General features: G+C 50.1%; 1 protein-coding gene and 1 long non-coding RNA gene across 4 annotated transcripts; one reads left to right on the forward strand and one right to left on the reverse strand.

Moving 5' to 3' along the window:
* Nucleotides 1–121: 121 nt before the first annotated feature.
* LOC138062469 (uncharacterized) lies at nucleotides 122–9,547 on the reverse strand. Of its 2 annotated transcripts, XR_011136478.1 has the most exons (3): nucleotides 9,307–9,547; nucleotides 8,417–8,605; nucleotides 122–466 (listed from the first exon to the last, which is right to left on the reverse strand). It is a non-coding gene; the product is annotated as an uncharacterized lncRNA (long non-coding RNA). The 2 variants fall into 2 exon arrangements; XR_011136479.1 differs by lacking the exon at nucleotides 8,417–8,605 and having other exon boundaries at nucleotides 9,307–9,541.
* A 179-nt stretch (nucleotides 9,548–9,726) lies between these two features.
* On the forward strand, nucleotides 9,727–19,866 carry NCAPH (non-SMC condensin I complex subunit H). Of its 2 annotated transcripts, none has more exons than XM_068920913.1 (17): nucleotides 9,727–10,021; nucleotides 10,139–10,232; nucleotides 10,604–10,696; nucleotides 11,744–11,882; nucleotides 12,449–12,570; nucleotides 12,887–13,076; nucleotides 13,693–13,784; nucleotides 13,946–14,154; nucleotides 15,027–15,175; nucleotides 15,731–15,834; nucleotides 16,274–16,393; nucleotides 16,725–16,832; nucleotides 17,574–17,741; nucleotides 18,049–18,165; nucleotides 18,479–18,564; nucleotides 19,032–19,107; nucleotides 19,316–19,866. In XM_068920913.1, the coding sequence occupies exons 1-17, from the start codon at nucleotides 9,792–9,794 to the stop codon at nucleotides 19,373–19,375; spliced, it is 2,157 nt and encodes a 718-aa protein (XP_068777014.1). In that variant the 5' UTR covers nucleotides 9,727–9,791; the 3' UTR covers nucleotides 19,376–19,866. The 2 variants fall into 2 exon arrangements, with proteins under 2 accessions (XP_068777014.1, XP_068777015.1); XM_068920914.1 differs by having other exon boundaries at nucleotides 9,732–10,021; nucleotides 15,734–15,834.
* The last annotated feature ends 45 nt before the right edge of the window (nucleotides 19,867–19,911 follow it).

The following is a 19,911-nucleotide window of genomic DNA, read 5'->3' on the forward strand; positions in this document are numbered from 1 at the left end:
GAAAACCCTTGGGATCCTTCAGCGAGCGGTGAAAGGGCTCCTTTGGTCTTATGAACATACACTCAAAAGGGCAGGGGGAAAGGTGTGCAAACTTGGCTTGTTGGGAACAAAATCACAAGGGTTTGTGCTTTGTTATTTTTATTTTTTTAAAGCACGTGAGTTGTTTCAGCATGACAAATTCTACTAAGATGAAGGAAGTTGTGAACCTAGATTTTTCACTGGATATAGCTTGGATTGAAGGTTTGGCCCTCTGTGCTCAGCAGTGGCCAGGGTGAGATCGCTGTGGCCGTTGTATCAGGAGCCGCCGGCACCATCTCTCCCTCCTCGGGGTGGAAATCAGCCTTCTGAAAAGGTCTTCTGCGAGACAGAGACGCTGGAGAGATGCCTGACAGATTTGCACAGGGCAAGGAAAGGGCTCGCTTGCTTTAAAGCCAAACATCTCTGCTCTTCAAGCCTGCAGCGATTTCTGCAAGTAAAACAGCGATGACTTTTTCAGCTTCTCAAGCTGTCGGACGACACCATCATTAAATATATCCCCAGCCGCGACGGCGTTTGGAGATTAAAAACACGCAGTTAAGCAACGACTCCAGCAGAAACCAAATGAACAGGCCAACAGATTGATGTGAGAGCAACAAAAGTGCCGTGAAGTGGGATTGGTGAGAATGATTGTGGTCGTTTTTACCCCAAATCCTGCCCCATGCCATCGGTTAGGAGCAGCCCTGGCCACTGGGACAACATGGGGTTGCAAACTGCCCCGCACTTCGTGCACGCGCCGCAACGCTCATGCGCGCTCCAGGGTTTGCAGCAGCCTCCAGAAATCAGCAGGTGAAAAAGAAATAAATAAATAACCTCTTCTCCAGAGTTTTTTTTTTCCTCCCTCTAAGTGTCAAGCTGCCAGCTGTAACGCAGAGGCTTTTTCCAGCTTTCTGAAGCCTGTTTCCCTGCTTTGCTTTCAGATCTCTGATTAGAAATGTGCTTGCAAAGCCAGGCAGTTTCTTTGTCTCTTTTCTGGCTCTCTGAAATGCAAAATAACCACTGTCGCCGCGGGGAGCCACGAGCGCCCCATCACGATACGCTGAAATAACCAGACACGCACCGAGCACCGTGCACAGCAGTGGCAGGGCAAACCCAGCTCAAACAAGCCAAAAAAATGCTGCAGAAGGCAGGGAAAGGGGCTCCAAAACCCAAATCCCAGCCCAAAGCTATCTCCTCTCCCCATGAGACTGATAAAAACCTCAGGTTTGCTTCCTAGCATTTTGGGATCGCTCTTCCCCACCAGGAGCACAGACCAAGGAGCAGCAAATCCCCATTTCCATATAAACCTTGAGGTCCACCCGGTTGCTCGGAAGTGCAACATTAACGCCCCGGTTTCAATCCCTCCCTGGTGCAGAATAAAAACAGCAAAAGCCAGCTTAGGTCCTGCTTCCCCCCACCCCCCAAATAAATAAATAAAAAAAAAAATCAGACAGTTTTGCCAAAAAGGAGCTCCTAGTTTCTGCTCACCATTAAAAAAAAAAAAAAAAAAAGGCTTTTCAGGCTCAAATAATCTGTAACCCGCTAGTCACTCAATGCTGCCCCAAAGCCCGTCTCCAGCTCAGTAACAAACGCAGCACCCTGAGCACTTGCATTTTCAATTTAGTTTGTGGCGTTCGGTTCGCGGGACAGCTAATAAGAGTTATTCCCCTAGCAGCATCTCCATCCAAAGAAGCGCAGCCCTCCCACCCCGAGCGGTCTCGCTCTGACGGTCGGGCTTGCCTACCGGTAAGTCGAGGTGGATTTTGCTAAATAAACATTTCTTGAGGGACACCCAGTCAGCAGCCAGTTAATGCGGCTACGGCGAGGACGGGAGGAGAAGGGGGCAGATGGGACAGGTCCAAAATTAGGCAAAAGGAGGGTCATGACGCAGGCAGCGGGTTTCAGGGGAAACCCAGTGCAAGGGGTGTGCTCAAGCTCCCCAGACCGCAGCAGGATAATCCTCAAAATCCAACCATCCAAGGGGATGCCTTGCACAGGCCTCACAGCCCTAACGAGAGGGGAAAGCATAGCCCTAATTAGCAATCAGCCCTGCTTCCCCCACAGGAGCAAAGCCCCCAAAGCAGGCAGGCCTTGCAATCAGCTGCAGCCAACTGTAATTTGCAGTTTTTAATTAGAGGAGCAGCACTGAGGCACAGCTGATCAGCATTGCTGCCAAAGGCCCTGTCCCACTTGCCTATTAAGGCTGGTTTATTTATTTTCACAGGTCATTTTTTACTATGTGAAAGGGAGAAGGGGAATAAATGGTGGCACCCGCTGCTGCTCTGCTGTGCTGTGTGCAGGCATCTGCTCCCAGCTCAGCTTCCCCACGGCAGGAGCTTGCCAGCAGATCCCAACATCTCCGTGCAGTTCAGCACATCAAATCCGAATGAGAGGTCCTTTTATTTATCAACATCAACCGTTGCCGGAAGGGTTGGTAGCGGTTCTTAAATGTGCCTGCTAGAGCAAAGTGTGGGAGCGTGCTTATGGGAGCTGGCTGTAAAAAACGCTCATCTGCCAAAGCGATCGGCTCCAGAAATTGGACAGGCGAATCAGAAATCGTTGTAGCCCAATCTGTCCCTGTTTACACATTTCTTCCCTTTGCAAAGTGAACACCAAGCCTGGAGAGCGTTTGCTGTCGCTGAAACCTGTGGCAAGGCTCTCGTGGCTCCAGGCCCTGGGAAGGGTGATTTATAGAGGAAATCAACTCCCTGGGATTCAGACTGAACCCACAGTTGCATGTGAAAACCACTAAAAACAAGAATTATCTTGGTTTGAGCCAGGGTTTGGGGAATTCAAGGTAGTTGTTTTACAAAGAAGGGGAGGAAACTTAAAAAGGGGTTATTCCCAGCCTGGCAAAGTACTGCACAGCTCTTCTCTAACAGCCAGCATCTACCTTGCCTAGCAGAGGCCGATGCTACTCATTGCATGCCACCATACCCTTGCACAGCAGACAAAACGCAGTTACGCCATCCACTGTGTGTCCCCTCCGAAGGGCCGATTGCGTGCTCTTAAATATTAGCAAAACTCACTGGTTTTCCAAGCGGGGCCAAGCCTGGCTGCGTGTCAGGCTGTGAACGAAGGGGTCAAGCCAAGACGCAGCGGGTGGAAGGAGAACCAAGCATGTTCGGACCAAGGGGGACAGGGACAAAAACGTGGCTGATTTTCACCTGTGTGGTTGTGTCTTTTTATAGCTTTCCTCAGCCACCGCAGAGAGTTTTGGCAGATTTCAATGAACCCATCAATCTGATTATTTGCTATGGCAAAGGCATGAGTTAGCTTAATTAGCATTTATGGATTCCACCGTGCTTTGCATAAATGCTTGCTTAATACACAAGTCAAAAATAACCCCAGAAAATGAAAATTAAGGATAGTTAATTGGTTGTAGCAATGCACCAGTGTGTAAACTGGGGTTTCCATGGCACCAAATGGTCCGTTGGATCGTTATGATAAAGTAACACCTGAAAGAGAAACAACTTTAGTTTAAAACCTAAAGGGAAGTAGCCTCTTTGCATTCTTCACAAGACTTCGTGGACTCCCCAGTTTAATTTCTGGGCTGATTGCGGTGGATTTTTGCTTCCCTGCCACAAACGGGGCTGCTCGATGGAGAATTGCAGACACCGCTCCACCATAGCCTCGCTGTTTAGGCAAGCAATTACTCTTTATTACTGAACTAAATGAGTCAAGCATTAGCTAATGAAAGACTTGAAAACTGGCAGAGGCGATATAAAAAAATCAACCTGATCCGATTGCAAGTGTGAAATGAGGATTAAGAGCAGTTTTGATGTTTTGGGTGCGTGTGGGGCAGCCAAGTAACCACATTAAAATGACTTTCCTCTGCGTCGGTGAGATGCAAGCTCCTAAGGAGGGGAGGGGAGAGGGTGAGAATAATTATTGCTAAGGATGGTTAAGTGTGATGATGATGCTAATGGGTCTGATTAAGCCAATATTATTAATTTGAGCAATTTGACAGGCGGGGAAGTGTGTCACAGAAGGGTCTAGGAGGTCCCGCTCTAACCCGGAGCAGCGCAAGGCTGATGCTACACAGGATCAGGTTGCTCAGGACCTTGCCCAGGCGAGCCTGGAGGATCTCCCCCACTAGATTCCCACCAAACCATCCTCACCAGGACCAGGCCACGCTGATCCCACTTTCTCCTGTTCCTTTTCATATAAACAGCTGTAAGCTTCCTAAAAAACTACACTGTGGTTACAAAAGACCAAGGTGTCAAGAAGAAATACAGGTCCTTCCTGAAGCCTCAGTCATTCTGAATAGCAATAGCTCAGGCTCAGAGGAGCCTTGCCATGCCAAACGTCTCCAGAAACATATTGCTGTTATTGCAAACCAGATTGTGCTGTCCACATTGATTGAAGCACAACCAACAAGATTTCAGGGAGTAATGAGAGCAATTTAAGCAGAGGTGAAAGGAGAAAAAGGGAAAAGGAGAGTTGTTCTGAATCACTCTTGCTTTCTGCAAAGTGGCATACAGCTACGCTAGCTGAAGAGCAGATAATATCTGTATTGCGGGATGTGCAGTTGATTATTACAAGCTGTTCACAATCCAAAAGCCTCTCTGATTCAGGGCATAATCAAATGGGCTGCAAATTTGCATTTAAATTGAAGCATTTAGGAATCCATACCTCAAAGAGGAGCTGTCTTCCTTGGTTGATGCTTCTGATGGCCTTCACAAAGGAAGACAAAAATTGCACATGACTTTAAAAATCAACACAGCCCCCAAGCCGGTACTGCTGCCCTTTGCCAAGAAATCCTTCTCTGTGAAGGACGGGATTGATATGAACATCTGAACCCTGCGCAGTGATAACCCTCCAACTTCACCCTCCAGCCAGCAGAGTCTCAATTAGATGGAGCTGTCTTAAAGACTTGTTATAGCACTAACGTTATCAGAGTCACAACCTCTCCCCCCAGCACCACGGGCTGAAGGATCGCTCTGACACCCAAATGGACACCGGCAGCAGACATTATCCACACTAATATCTGGTCAGCTGTGCAAAAAGGCCATAAAGTGGCAGCAGAGGCACACCGGGACACCTCCAGGGACATCTGAGTCACATGGCATGCCCAGGGGAAAGAGCCCATGGAAGCAATACATTTTGGATGCGGTCAGCTGCATGAACAGCTCTGGTCTGAGATGCTCTCTGAAGATAAACTCCCTGAGGACCAGGTCCATGCTCTGTGCAAGCTGAGAAGTGCAGCAAAGCAAGGCATCCCATGCTGCAAACCGTCTCCTCCTCCTCCCACAGAAGTTCAGAGGATGCAGCAGTTGGTGACAACTGTAAAAGTCCAGGTTGCAAACCAGTTAGCAGTCTTTGCTAACTGCAATTCGAGGGCTGCAGGCTGGTGGTTGTGTCCGGACCAGTCTGCTTGTTTCCCCCTCTTCGATCATAAGGGAACATTGCCAGGAACAATGCGAGATGCACGTGGGTACAGCCAGATCCGAGCTGGGCAGCAGCTCGATCTCTAACAACGTACCTTGCCAACACGGCTGTGCTGCCTCCTCCTCGCTGCTGCCTTCCCCCACAGCCTCGGAGACTGTACAGCACTGGTCACCTCTCTCATCTGCTTTAGACCCGGACTTGATTGCTTCTCTGGGACCTTGAGGGCTTTTCCTCAGCTGAAAGTACGAGCCTGTGCTATATCGGTGCTACAGATGATTTATACATTGCTGCACTCGAGGGGTTATTTTTACATTTGATTTTACAGCTGTTACTGGAGCTGTGGAATCTGGGATTTTATAGCACAAATACTTCACCTGGTGATAAAAATGAGAGGTAGGCTGTAACCCTTTTCAGAGCATCCTTCATACACTGGCTTTTCCCAGGATCCTCCTGCCTGGAGTCACACTAAGAAGTCCGAGGTAACAAAGTTCAGGCTGTGCTAGTGCAAATTGTGCTATATCCAAATCAGCAGAAAGCAGAGGCGGACGAGAGGGACATCGAGGATAGTGAGAGGAGGGAAGAGGAGGTGTAAGGAGCCCAGAGCCCTGTGCCCAGGCTGGCTGCATGGAGGCAGGAACAGGCTGCACTGATGGGGTGGGTTTGGGTACAGCTTAAATACAAGGATTTGAACCTCTTGAACCACAGCAATCACGTAGTTTGTATCCCACTAACGTTTTGTACCTCAAGTCCTCCCTTGGGACAGGCACTGGCAAAAGTCACAGCTATGCTCCTCTGCTCGCGCCTTTTCAGATGTAGCCCTGAGCAAGCACAGAGGAAGGCTGCTCAGGAACGGGCCTTCCCAATGAGATCTTCTTCAAGAAATTGAACCCTTTTCCACTACCTCTTCTGAGGTTTAAAAGTCTTCCTTGCGCCCCAAAAACACAAGCACAGCAGAAGGTGGCTTTGCACCAACAAACCAGGCTGAAAGCAGACAGTGTGTTCTGGAAAAACATAACAATGAGGCTGGGTCTAGGGCGTCTATCTGCAAAAGGGATCTGCGCTGAAAATCAAAAACAAGAGCCTTCCAAGTCGCTATCAGCAGCCAAGGCAGATATTAAATCACTTTTTATTACTGAGATGAGCTACACTTGTTTGCATAAGAATAGCACCAGTGGGTTAATAAATGCTCCCGGACTATCTGTTGTGGCACGTGGAAATCACCAGATAATCTTTAGGTTTTGGGTCATTTATGCAGGCGTGAGGCAGTGCAACAAAAGGAGACCCTCCCTATGCACTTTCAACTGTCTTAACCACTGTAGCATGTCCACAGTCACTGGATGTTTGGGACCATTTGAGATGGGTCCATATGGAAATGCCCTAGACCCATGCTGAAACCAAGCCCAGTCAGTTGGATTTGCAGCCCCGTCACTGTGGACGAGCACCCACTGAGCGAAGCCAAGGTTTGACGCTCGCAGGCCAGCTGGCACACTGGGGGTAGCAGTTCCAGTAACCCCAGAAGCCTGTGAGTTCAAGGCTCCCCAGCTCTATTTTTAGCCTGACAGCTCAGGAAGATCCCCGTTGCTAAGCTACACGTGTTGTGGGTTCGGAGCGGTCAGCGCATCCCACCCCTGGGACCGGCCGAGCAATTCAGCAGCCCTGTGGACGTGACTGATGAGGTTTCAAGTCTGTTGTGGCAGCTGCAACAGTCAAACAGGAGCGCTCTCCTTCCTACTCTTTTCCTAATCCCTCAAACTTTCTGCCCCCTGTCCAACACTTGCCTGCATGAGAAAACATTCCCTGTTTGGGGCCAGCCCGAAGCTGCCTACAGCTCTGGCATGGCGTAGACAAGTGGGTGGAAAACTACCAGGAGAGCAGCAGGCAATTGCTGTCTGGTGGGTGGACAGCCGGCTTTCCCTCATAAGTCATTTTTACCAGCTCACATAGCAAACCTTGTAAGAGCCCCCAGCATCCCTCCACAAGTGAAAGAATGCAGCATACCTCCACCTACTGGGGGATTTTTCAGGAACCACACAAAACATCCCCCAGCAAACACCTACTGGCAGGTGTGAGACATAAATCAAATTTCCCAAGTTACTGGTTACTGCCACGGATTTATTAGTCTGGGAGCTGATCAAAGGGACAGCTGTCATTTGTAAAAGTTCTTGTCAGCAAATGATGCATTCTCTTAATTTCCAGTTAAACAAAGAGCATGAATATTTCTGTCCTCGCCAGCATCACCAATGGCTAAGGATAATCAAATGCTCCACACGTTGCTACTGCCACAGCAGGAATAATAATTTATTAGAACATTAAAAACCCTCATAGCTCCTTCAGCCTCTTTCATTTCAGATGTATAGCTTGAGGTATTGATTTGTTTACAACAGCCATTAAAAGCTTCGCTACGAGGCCTTTACTCACAGGAAAGGAAGACACATTACCAAAAGCATTACCCAGCTTTTACAGCATGTCCACGTTAGTCTGACCCAACCAGAACAGTCAAGGGAAGAGGCCAGACCTCCTCAATCCAGAGCATAAGCAATTTGTGTGGGGACAAAAAGTCTCCACAGGGCTTTTGTCCCTTGTAACTCACACAAGTCACTTAGTCTCTTGGACTTGCTGCTCTTACAAGAGCCCTTGCCCCTTTAGGTGCTAGAGCCTTGCTTTCAAGCAGACGCTAGTCCCCACAAGTTTATCCTTTTGCAGTGTTCGGGCTGTTTGGAGTTGCTGCAGACACAGGCTAATTGCAGTGCAACTCCTCAGCAGCTCTGTTTAGGGAACGGGAGACTGCCACCAGGGCTGGCCTCAGAGGGGAAGGGCAGTCCTTTCTGGGATGCTGCTCCCGACTAAGGCAGCAGAGATCAAAGCACATCTTTTCCTCCTGCCCCACCCAGTGGTTCAGGCTGGAACACCACTTTGCCATTGGGAAGAAATCAAGATGCCAAACTGCAGCAATGTGGCAGTCCCCAGTACCTAAATCCCCGCAAAAGTGCTGGGGCAGCTGCTACTTTACCCCTCTCCGGGTCGGCGATGGCTGGAAACACCAGCCCAGCAGGGCCAGAAAAGCTTCTTGGTAGGGCAGTGGCACTGGAAAGCAGGCTGCTCTTCCCATCGACTACAAGGGCAGGATGAAGGTGAAGGCAGGCACAGGTTTGGGAAATCTTGCTGACCTTTTGTTGATGCTTCTGCCATGCAGAACACACTAAAAAACCCAAAACAAAACAAAAACACACACAGCTTCATTTCCCCCAACCTGCAGCCCTTCCTCAGGCACACAATCCTCATTCCCAGTCATCTTTGTATAGAATTAATGGGAGGGGGCCAGGGACATGAAAGTGGGGGCCACTGGGGCCTCTAGCCCCAGTGCCTCTAGTCTGAGCACTGAGCTGCAAGCAGGACCAACAAGCTTGGGTGCACCAGGCCCCCGAAGATGGAAGGCATCAGCCAGCAACTTGCTTTTGCTGAAAGTGCTGCTGTATGAGGACACATCTCTGTTGGGAAAAATGAGATTCGAGGGGCAACAACTTCTCTTAACAAACCTTCCCTGCTAATAACCGCAGGGGAAACCAAACCATGCCGAGGCCCCTGGGGGCACGCAGGAAGGCACAGCAGGGCACGCAGAAGCCCTGGGGGTGCCTGGCAAGGCACACCGGCACCCTGGGGCTCACACAAGGCGCACCAAGGCACTCTGGGGCGCCCAAGTGATAACGCAGAGCATGGAAGGAAGCCCCGAGTGGTACCCGGGGGTGTCCGGAGCCTCTTGAGAGCACAGCGAAGCCCCGCACGGGCTGCCTCGCGGGGCCCCGCTACACAGGCGGAGGCCCTGGGGGCCAAACGGAGGGTTTGGGGAGAGGGGCGAACGGTAAAGGCTGAGTAAAGGCGGGGGTGGGGGGGCACCAGTACCTCAGCTCGGCGGGCTCTGCCGGACCGCCCTCCCTGCTCCCGGGGGCGCTCGGGCCTGGCGAGCGCTGCGCAGGGGCGGCCTCCACAGCCGCGGGGCCCAAGCACTCCGCTGACCCCCCGGGGTGGGAGGGGACTCGCCGGGGCACCGGCTCGGTGCCCCCCCGGCCGCCGCCGCCGCCGCCGCCGCCGCCCCTCAGCGCGGACCCGGCCCCGCCCCACGGCCGTTACGCGCGGCGCGTGCGCAGTGGCCGCGCGCGCGGCGATTCAAACCGGGCGGCCGCGGCGCTGCGTGAGGAAAAAGGGGGGAGGGGGAGGGAGGGAGAAGAGCCGCGCGCTGATTGGCGGGCCCGCCGGTGAGCCGCGCGCTGATTGGCGGTGAGCTCGGGTGCTGCGCGCTGATTGGCCGGGAGGGGGGGCGGGAGGCCGGCGGCGACGGCGGCGGCGGCGGCGGTAGCGGCCCTGAGGCGACCCGGTGCGCGGCCAAGATGAGCGGCGGCCCCGGCACCCCCCGCTGTGGCGGCGGCGGTGGTGGTCGCCGTGCCGCCGCCGAGTCCCCCGCGCCGCGGCCCCTGGGCGCTTCGGGCACCCCCACGTTGGCCGCTTGCCCCGGCAACGACGATGAGCGCGAGAGGAGGCAGCGGCGGCGCTCGCGGGCCACCGACCTGCAGCTCGGCAGCACCGACTCGCCGCTGGGCCTCGTCTCCCCGGTACCCAGGTAGGTAGGGCCGGGCTGGGGTGGGGGGGGGAGGACAGCGGGGCCTGGGTGCCCGGGGGCGGCGGGGGGCGAGGCCCGGGCTCCCCCCCGCCCAGCGTGCCCCGTGTCTCCCCTCAGGCAGGTGGACACGTCGCTGCCGGCCGTCCCGCAGTGGACGAACACGCAGATCTCGGAGCACTACTCCACCTGCATCAAGCTCTCCACCGAGAACGTGAGTCCCCCCCCGCCCCCCCCCGCGTCGCTGGGTCCCCTGGCAGCCTGCCTCGGCCGAGCGGAGGTTGCGGGAGGGCGGCAAGGGGCAGCTTGGAGCCCTGGCACCCAGCCGCACGTTGCCTCAGTTATTCCTCTTGCCAGCCCCCTGAGCTAACAGCTGGCCGTGTCACCCTTGCAAGGCAACTCTTTAGACCTCCTTTATTGCCTTTCAAGCAGGATCAAGTCAGGTGTGACATAGAGCAATGCCCTTGGCTGTAAATACCCCCGGAGGACAGTAGTTTGGGCTGTAAATACCCCCAGAGGAGAGTGGCCCTCAGAGTGGCAGATGTCATTTTCCAGGTATCCACTCTCAGCTGTGCTTTCTTTCAGAAAATCACTACCAAGAATGCATTTGGCTTACACCTGATAGACTACATGACAGAGATACTGAAACAGAAGGATTCTGAACTGACCAACTTCAAGGTGAGAGAAGTTGCTGCCAGGTTGCTGCAGTGTTTTGACTCTGACTTGCACTTAACAAAAGGTTTCATAAATGCCAAGCCTCAAATAAGCCTGCAGCAGACTGAAGGTACCTTTACTTTTAGTAAAAACATCTGGTAGAGGCAGCACAGTAACTTTTAGTATAAATTTATAGTATTGAATTCCTTTGTACTACAGAAATTAAAAGCTAAATTCTCCTCTCTGTTACATTCCTTCAAAACAAGGGCTTCTTTAAAAATAAGACTTGTGAGACTTCTGAAGTAAATATTGCATGTTATAGCCAGTAACAGAACAAGGCTATAAAAAGAAAGTAAGTTTGTGTGACTAAGTCTAGCAGATATCAGGGACGGATCAAAATAAGAACTTGTCAGGGCAAAGACCTACTAGCTATAATAGTTTGTTGATGTTAGGAGGGAGAGGTGAATTCCTGGATGAACAAACAGCAGGGCTTTCAAGCGTGGCCTCTAGGAATCTGAGCTAGTGGTCTTAAAGGTGAGGAAACTAGGTCGGGGACAGGAAAAGGTGTGTGGGTTTTGAGTAGGCTGCCCTTCACCTTCCTGGGTGGGTCTGTGATCTGAAAAGGACACTCAGCGTTTCCTGTGCCTTCCTCCTTTTGATTTTGTTACGTGGGTAAAATAGAATGACACAAGAGGGTGTCTCAAAAGAAGGCACAAGAGCTGGAGGAGAGCAGTCTCTCTGCAGATGCAAATGCAGATGCAAATCTTCACCCACTGTTGCTTAATCTTGGCAGGTATTCTTCTGTGTGATCCCTTCCAAGAGCCTTGATAAAACAAACTGTAGGCTCTGCCTGGGAAGACATATCTTGACTCCTGCTGTGCCAGTAGGTCTCTGATAGGTTTCAGGATAATTCCTTTTCCAGTTGTTCAGTTTTGCTGGTAAAACACTGTGAGCATCCCTGAGAAATTCAGGTCCAGGTCCGCAGCTCGTCTTCTGTGTTTGCATCTTCTGAATGTGACTTGTTCCTTTCTAACTCTTAAAAATTGCATGCTATGTTCCTTCTGTCACCAGATAGCAGCTGGCACCCTCGATGCCAGTGCGAAGATTTATGCAGTGCGAGTGGATGCAGTCCATGCAGATGCATACAAAGTTCTTGGAGGCTTGGGCAAGGACTCGGCACCTACAAAGGATGCAGACAGCCAAGAAGGAGGTGTGCCATTGGCTCGATTTCTGTTAAGGTGTTCCTGGTTCCACCTACAAGCAGAACAATGTCAATGTACTTACGTAGCACCTATGCATTTCAAAGCATCTCGTCCATCTGGGAGAGTCCTGCTAGCTTCATTTTTTTCAAGGGCTGGGAAATACCAAATTAGTTTGCATGGGTGCTCAAGCAGACAGAGCTGAGATGAGACCCTGAATCTGATGTTCAGTCCTGTATTCAACAATTAGTCCGGTTAGATTTGAATGCAAACCAAAGGTGGCCTAATTTGAGGCATTAAGAATGAAGTGCCCCACTCCCTGCTGTCTTTTGCTTCAAAATGAAAATGCACTCCTACAAAAAAATAGAGAAGATGAAAGGAAGTGCTGCATCCAGCCGATGAAAAATTGGTGGTTCATGCTAACAGATACCCAGTTGGGTAATTTCATGCCTACTGTTTTTTTGTGCATGTGTTTGGCTGTACAAACTGAAGTAAAAGTTTTAAGTTGTGGCATCTCTCAGCTCTAGGGTATTTTAGCAACTTTTCTAAATGAAACTTCTTCTAATTTTCCTTTTAGGAGAAAGCACTGCATCTCCTGAGACTGGCAAGAGAGTTCAGACAAAGAAAAAGCATACGTTCAAAACCATTGAACAGAACTTGAATAACATCAACATGTCAGAGGCTCATCGCAGATCTGAGGTGGGTGAAGGGGCTGATGTAGCAGCTGCATTCTTGTGAAAGAAAGGAGACACTCCTCATCTCTTTTTTTTTCCCTTCATCATGGCAGCCTCTTTTGGGCTCTAGCATTCACACCTATGTCTGTGAATTGGGCTGTTAGAGCAAGGTTGTTCCTGGTTGCGTATATCCCTCCTGCGTGAGGCAGCTGTGAGAGCTCTCTGCTAGCTGAAAAAGATGCATGGGTGTTGCTCCCTTCAAGGCTATGCTTAAAGTCTCCTGCAGAGACCAGCGCACCCCATCCGTCTGCTTGATTCTGTGCTTGATTCCATGCCTGTAGGTTGATCCCATGTTCCAGAAAACGGCAGCATCTTTTGATGAATGCAGCACAGCTGGCATTTTCCTCACTGGTCTGCGTACCCACGGCTGCCATAGTGAGCTCCTCTTTGATTCGAAAATTGTGCCTCTCCCGTCTTCTGAGACACTTGCACTGCCAAACTCTGCTCCTGTGAAAGTGACGGATTTAAAGCGTGAGTGCCAGTAACCACTAAACGATAGGCCTATCCAGACCTTTCTATCCTTTTTAACCTCCCAGGTGTGCTCCATTTAGTCTTCAACCAGCTTGAGTTATGCTTTTATTCACTGCTTGGTTTTTCTTTCTCAGCTACCCTTTGTCACTGTTGCTCTGATCCTGCTCAAATTGAGACTTGCTGTTGAGAAAGCAGGAACCTCTTTCCTGCTTTCTCGTAGGTTTTAGATCATTCCATGTAGCTTAAACTCTGGCAGGTCTGTCATGTAGCATGTATACGTGGTCTGAGCCGCGCAGCAGTTGAGTTTGCTCCGTACTGAGGGCTGACCTTTTTAAAGTGCTTTAAGCCTGTCCACGCTACCAAACCCTACTGCTGTGACAAGATTCCCAGTGCTATGCCCACCCTTGAGTTAGGGTAGCAATTGAACTCTCCCCTTCTGCTAAGAGATGAGACCAAGTGCTTTCGCAGTGAGGCCTCTACTGTACCTTCAAGAAGAGCTGCCTGCATGTGAGGCTTTAAGAATGTTTTAAGAATGTTTTAACATCTGGAACTTGTTTTAGCTGCCAGTTGCTTTATTCTATTTCTAATTTCTCCTTTTTGCTCTCCTTGTGTCTAGCCCTGCTAGCGCAGTGTGTTGAAAAACGCCCCATCTGCTCTTCCTTGGCTGGTTTCCAGTTTACGCAGTGGGATGCTGAATCCCATGATGAGGTATGTTTGTTGGCTCTGGTTAGGGTGGGATACTTGAGCTGTATTCTCCCTGCTGCATCTCCCCCAAAGAGATGCCCAAGATAGAGAGGGCAGTGGGATGTTACTCTGTACAGCCACTGATGTCCTGTGAGTTTTCCACTGGGCACCCTCTTGTTCCACAGTCAGTGTCAGCCCTGTTGGATAAATTTAAGAAGAGCGACCAAGTGTTTGATATCCATGCTGAGATGGCCAGCGATGATGTGGAAGACGATATTCCCACCCTGCCAAATGACGACTTCCATGCTGACTCCCCCAACTGTACGCTAGCAGACAAAATTGGGGAATTCACAGGAAGCCTCAAGGCCTTCGGGACAAACTGTGAGAGGAAAAGGTGAGTAGTCAGTGAAAATCCATTGCAACTGGAGAGCTGTGCTGAGAGAACCTGACTGTAGCTGAAGGAATGGGACAGTCCATGCAAGGAGTCTGTGTTTTTCTGATTCCTCTTGGATGGAGAAGAAGAATCCCAGAAACCAGGCCTGGAGCAAAGCTTCCCTTTCTCTGCCGAGTTCCTCACAGGGGGATTACAGATACTCTTAGGTGACGTAAAGAAGCCAGCTGTGCTAGTGGCTGCTGCACAAGGGTTTCTGGGTGAAGTTTTAGACTTTGGCATGAGAGACATTTTGAGAGGTTGAGGCTGATATGACGTGCCAAAAGGAGGCAAGTCAGCTTCCCTTTTAAAGGCACTTTCTGGGTTGCTGATGCCTAACTCCCACAGCATGTTGGGCTGCATGGTTTCTTCCAGTGGCAGAAGGCTGTGTGCTGAGGTCCCACTCCTGTTGTTCGGGTCTGGCTTTCCAGGATCTTTAACTTACTGTGCAAACAGTAAGTTTTCCATCTGGATATAAAGCTTCCTTTCTGCTTGAGTTCAGATATGTCCAGGAATGTATTACAGGAACATCTCTGCCCTTTTCATATGGTTTGTGCTTCCCTGGAGTGATTGCTTGCTTGCACACTCTGCTGCTCCCCAGTTTTCCGCCTGCCCTGTGGCAAATCAACCTCTGTTGTTGCAGCGGCCTCACGGACTCAGACTGTGCAACAGCCACAGGATTAAAGAGCAGGAGTTTTGCACACATGCCAGCAGAGAGAGCAGGAAGCATCTGTACAGAGCTGGTCCTGGTATTAAATGCTCGCTCTGGTCCTTGTTCAGTGGCAGCAGTGCGTCAAAGGAATGGTTTCACTCAGTGTTGTGTATGCCCTTTCCAGAACTGATGCGGCTCCTCTGGGAGAGGGCGACATCGGTACCTTGTGCCTCCACCTCTCCATGCAACCAGGAGAATACTCCTACTTCAGCCCCCGAACTCTGTCAATGTGGGCTGGCCCAGAGCACTGGCGTTTCAAACCTCGCCACAAATGTACGTATTTACAGACAGCACTTATGTTAACAATCCAGCTACTGTCCAATCATCCTCATGTTTAGAGATAGATGGCTTCCGAGTCATAAAGCAGGGACAGTCAAGATGGGGACCAGCCTGCGTGGCTCTTTTGTAGCCAGGATGGAAGCTATACTGAGTTCAGGCACCAGGAAGGCAAGCATGCTCCAAGTCTCAGGAGGGTCCTTTGGCAGCTAATGTATTCTCTATTATTTGGGTTTGTTAACGATGCTCAGAGTTGAAGGGGAGTCTCACTGCAGCAATAGACTCAATTAGCAAGAGTACTAATACAGATCCTCCTGTTGTTTCCCAGCTTCTGCATAAAAAGTAAAGATTAAAATAAACTTTCTGCTTCTATAGAAAGATAGTGTTTCCTTTAAAATGCAGAGCCAAGGACAGCAGCTCTTGCTTTTCACTAGCAAAGAGAAAAGGCCTGGTTTTTAGAAGATATGGGTGACCTTTCTGTGTGGAGTAGACCCCCAAGTAAGCATGTAGTCTTTACTCTGTCAAAGTCACATTGACTGTCTCTTTCTGCAGCAGATGCTGTCTCTGAAAAAGAGACCAAGAAGAATGCAAAGAAAGCGTTTGAAATAAACTTTGATGAGGATATTGACTTTGAGGTGTATTTCCGTAAGACTAAGGTAAGCGCTGAGTTTCTGCCTCTGTCTTTTTTCTCTCACTTCTGCCATATCAGTGTGTCTTAGAATTGTTGCCTGCAAACGGCTCACCTGGTTCTCTTGTGAAACTGGCTCCGTGCTACGCACGTTCGTTTGTGCAGGTTCTTCCGACTCCAGGTCCTGTTACAAATAGAGAGTTTTATCAACCATGGGGTAAAGAAGAGGGCAGGATTCTTCCTGGCTAATACTCTGCCAGTAAGAGACACCCTGCAGGCCCAGTTGTGTGTCCCAGGATGCTGTGCATATGACATCAAGTGCACGGACTGGACCAGTGCTGAATTCCTCTTTGGAGGCATCTTGGACCTTCCTTCTTTCAAACAAAGACTTGTGTTCAAAGCACTTAGTTGCGCATTCATCTTGTGAGTAGTGGATGTCACATGGATAACAATAATACCTTCCACAGGCAGCTGTAACTCTAGCCAAATCCATTCTGGAAAGGAATGTGAGGAGCACCACGCTTCCGACAGACTTCAACTATGACCCTAACAACATTGTCCAGCTGTTCCTCAAACCAGCTGTCAAGGTAAGAGTCTTCTCCAAAAGCCTGTTGGCAATGGCTCCATGCACACAACCACCCTCACCATCAACTTGAAGTACTCCAGGATGCTCCTTGGGGCAAGAGACTGGCCAGCACAATCGTGAACTTGACCCTCTTGCAGATGACAAATGGGTTGAGCTTGGCTGTTGTGCTTTACGAGGGGAAAAAGGGGTTAGTGGTGAGCTGGTACCTGAGGAGGAGAAGGAGCCAGCAGGCTGGGATGGGGGAGGTGATTAATTAATTAACAAGGTACAGGCATTGTTTGGGGAAACATTTAGAGTTTTTCTATTCTCTTCCCCTGGTCCCGTCTCTGCAGCTCTGCAGGATGGCTGTGCCAGGCAGCTCAATGGATCACGAAGATGAGATCGGCGAGTATGATTACAACAACCCCAACGACACCTCCAACTTCTGCCCTGCATTGCAGGTAAATGGTGGCAAGAAGATTTCTCTGTTGCGTGTACTTGATGTGTAGCCGGAATAACTTAGGGAGAATCTGTGGCCAGGATTCATCGCTAGAGGAAAAGAATTGGCCTTGCAGATTGCGACAAAGCTGTAGGAGTCTCTGCACACACCTTTGTCCCTTCACTCTCTGTGGTACTGTGATAGCATCAACTAAACTCTCTAGCTTTGGTGTTTGCCAGTCAATTTGCTGCAGAAACTCCATTCCAGCCCTTCTGTGCATCTGTACTATAAAGTAGGAGTAAGTGCCACTGCCCATCGCTGCAGTCACCTCTACGCAGTGACATTTGCTTCTAGCAATACTTGCTCTCAGCTCTTTTGAGCTCCTGCTGGAGTAGATTTCTTCAGAAGCTTCAGCTTTCTGCAAAGCCGATGCAGCCTTGTGAGTGTTTGTGACAAGTCTCAGCTAATCCCGCACCGCCAGAAGAGCCCTCATCTCTCATCTCTCCATGTAAAACAGTCTTCTGATATTCTAGATCTCTCTCTTTAGGTCTAGATCTCTCTCTAGGTCTCTTTTGGTCTTAGCCTTAGCCCAGGCTAAGCACTTGGGGGAGGCTGAATAAGAAAATTCTCCCATGGGGAAGGTAGACAGGTATCCAGCTACTCTGCTGAGGGGTGGGTGCTTCTGTTAGCTGAATGGAGGACAATTCTGGCTCCTCAAAGATGCCTGTGCGGTGATCTCACTGGTACATCTGTTCTTGATCAGGCTGCAGACAGCGATGACGACAATGACCCCGCTGAACTCATGGGCCAGACTGGGGAGTTTAACCTTACTACCCACCCTGCGAGTCAAGAGGCTGAGCTCAACGAGGATGTTGGTGGTGTTGATATCACAACATACGGAGAGTTGAACCTTATTGCTGAGCCCCAGAAGGTAAGGATTCACATGTTATCCCCATGCTGTGAACTGCTCACTAAGCAGGTCTGGAGCAAAGCCTCTCAACACCCGAGACGATAATTTCGCTGGAACAGGATCTCCTGGGCTTGCTACTGGCCTCTTTATTCCCAGGTGGCCCTTTTGCGTAAGGGAAGACAATTAACAATCAGGTGTTTAATAGCAGGACAGCACTCTCTGTTGTTCCCAAGGGAGAACCATGTTTTGGTTGTTCTTGTGGTCCTGACCGCGGATACGGCTGCTCCTGCTCAGTTGCTCTCAGCTAACTGCGAATGTCTGTCCTCAGGTCAATAAGATAGCAATTCAGTATGCAAAGACAGCCAAGAAAATGGACATGAAGAGGCTGAAGCAAAACATGTGGGACCTCTTGATCGATGGACAGAAGAAACAAACAGTGGCAGAGGTGAGTGTGGGGGAGGACCCCAGATGAAAATGTCTTGCCAAATACCTCAAGAGGCCTGAGGATACAGGAATGTCCTGCAGGTAACTATGCTTAGCTCCTGTGGAGACAGGCTTGGGTAAGGAGAGGAGCAATTCCTTTCCAGTAGTCTTGCTCTCGTGGAGTGGCTGGTAAGGATGGACTTTGAGCAGTGACTATACCTGCAGTACAGGAAGGTGGCACTCCTGCAGTGGTTGTTCTCTGTTCACGAGGCTGTGCTGAGTCTTTCGGAAGAAAATCTCTCTCAGCGGTGGATGTCTGTCTTTCTGCTAAACAGATCGAAAATGTGGAGAAAGAGACAGACAAATCAGCGGTAGCGGGCGAGAAGGTCTTCAGCGGCATCACAAAGGAACTGCTCCACAGGTAGAGAGGCCCTAAATTGGGTCAGAATGAAGCTGGGGCAGACTTCAGCTGATCTTGGGCACTGACCCACCTGGGTCGGTTATGACCTGCTAACTGAACCCTGATGCTGTTTTGATCACAGATATCCTTAGTCCATGCCTTTACATCATTCTAGATGGTAGCCTTGGATCTGTCAATACAGGCAGCAATCTGAAGATGACTCGCTGAGACGAGTCACTCCCCCATGATGTCTGTGATTGATTTTCCATGCTAGTGTCTGAAATTTTAATCAGAAAATCTGTTCCCTTCACTCTCAGGGTTTGCAAGGGGGAAGCTACAGGCTTGGCGAATACCTTGCTAGCGAGAGGGGAGAAGCAGAGAAAACCAGGGACTTGGGGAGGACCTGCCACACATGCTCCATCAATAGGGTTTAAGTGCCTGGTTCCTGGCCAGTCTAACCTCTTCCCTTCTCTTGCTCTGTTTCATAGACTGCCTTCTGTGATGGCTAAGAATCTGTCTGTCCCGCTAGCGTTCGCCTGCCTCTTGCATTTGGCAAATGAGAAGGTAAGCACACTGCATGCAAGATGTGAGCAGTGCCTGTAAAAAGCATTGCTCTTGGTAGGAGCAGTGGGTGAAATCTCAGTGAAAAATCTCCAGGAACAAGAAAATGGGGCAGAGGTCCTGCTACGTCAGGACTTCACAACCTAAGTTTCATGCTTACCCTAAACAGGAACTGGACTCTGCTGAATGTTTTTCTTCTCTTTTTTCCCAGAATCTGAAGCTGGAGGGCACAGAAGACCTGTCTGATGTCCTAGTGAAACAAGGAGACTGAGCCCTGGGCAAAGCAGCTCACTGAGGCCGGCCCTACAGGACAGAGCTCGGCTCTCCCAGCTGACCGGTGCTCGCTCTGGACTTTCTCATCAGTGGGAGATTTTTCCCTCGTTCCAGCAGCAGCATTGCTGAGAAATCCCACTGGTGTCTGCACCTCAGGAAGACTTTTAAATCATGGATGCCCAATCTAAACATAACGCCCTCATAGGGATGGACAGTTGCAGCTCAGCCGGCCTGGCTCTTGTCACCTTGGATCCATCACCTCTTTCCTTGGGCCTTGGTAGCAAAGTTCCTCAATCTCACTGTGAACTGCCAGTGCCTGCTAGCAAAGGGCCCCTGTGTGTGTTGCTGTCTGCCTGTCTAATTTCCAGTACATGGACTGACTGTTATTCATGTCTCCAGGTCCTCCTGTAGTCTTATTCCTTTGCCTGTTCATCGCCTGAAATGATTTACCTTTTGTACTGAGCTTAATAAATTGCTACAGACTTTTTAGATGGGCCTTTGAGATGGGGAAAGAGGAATCTCAGACGGAAAAGA

The sequence above is a fragment of the Struthio camelus genome, chromosome 27 (genome assembly GCF_040807025.1).
Source record: "Struthio camelus isolate bStrCam1 chromosome 27, bStrCam1.hap1, whole genome shotgun sequence".
In the NCBI taxonomy this organism is placed as follows: domain Eukaryota; kingdom Metazoa; phylum Chordata; class Aves; order Struthioniformes; family Struthionidae; genus Struthio; species Struthio camelus.

What these genes read in the sequence shown, in the direction of transcription:
- NCAPH (XM_068920913.1), top strand. Translation starts at nt 9,792, where the DNA reads ATGAGCGGCGGCCCCGGCACCCCCCGCTGTGGCGGCGGCGGTGGTGGT. An exon ending in AGGCTCATCGCAGATCTGAG is followed by an intron (nt 12,571 to 12,886) that starts GTGGGTGAAGGG and finishes CCATGCCTGTAG; the next exon opens with GTTGATCCCATGTTCCAGAA. An exon ending in TGTATTTCCGTAAGACTAAG is followed by an intron (nt 15,835 to 16,273) that starts GTAAGCGCTGAG and finishes TACCTTCCACAG; the next exon opens with GCAGCTGTAACTCTAGCCAA.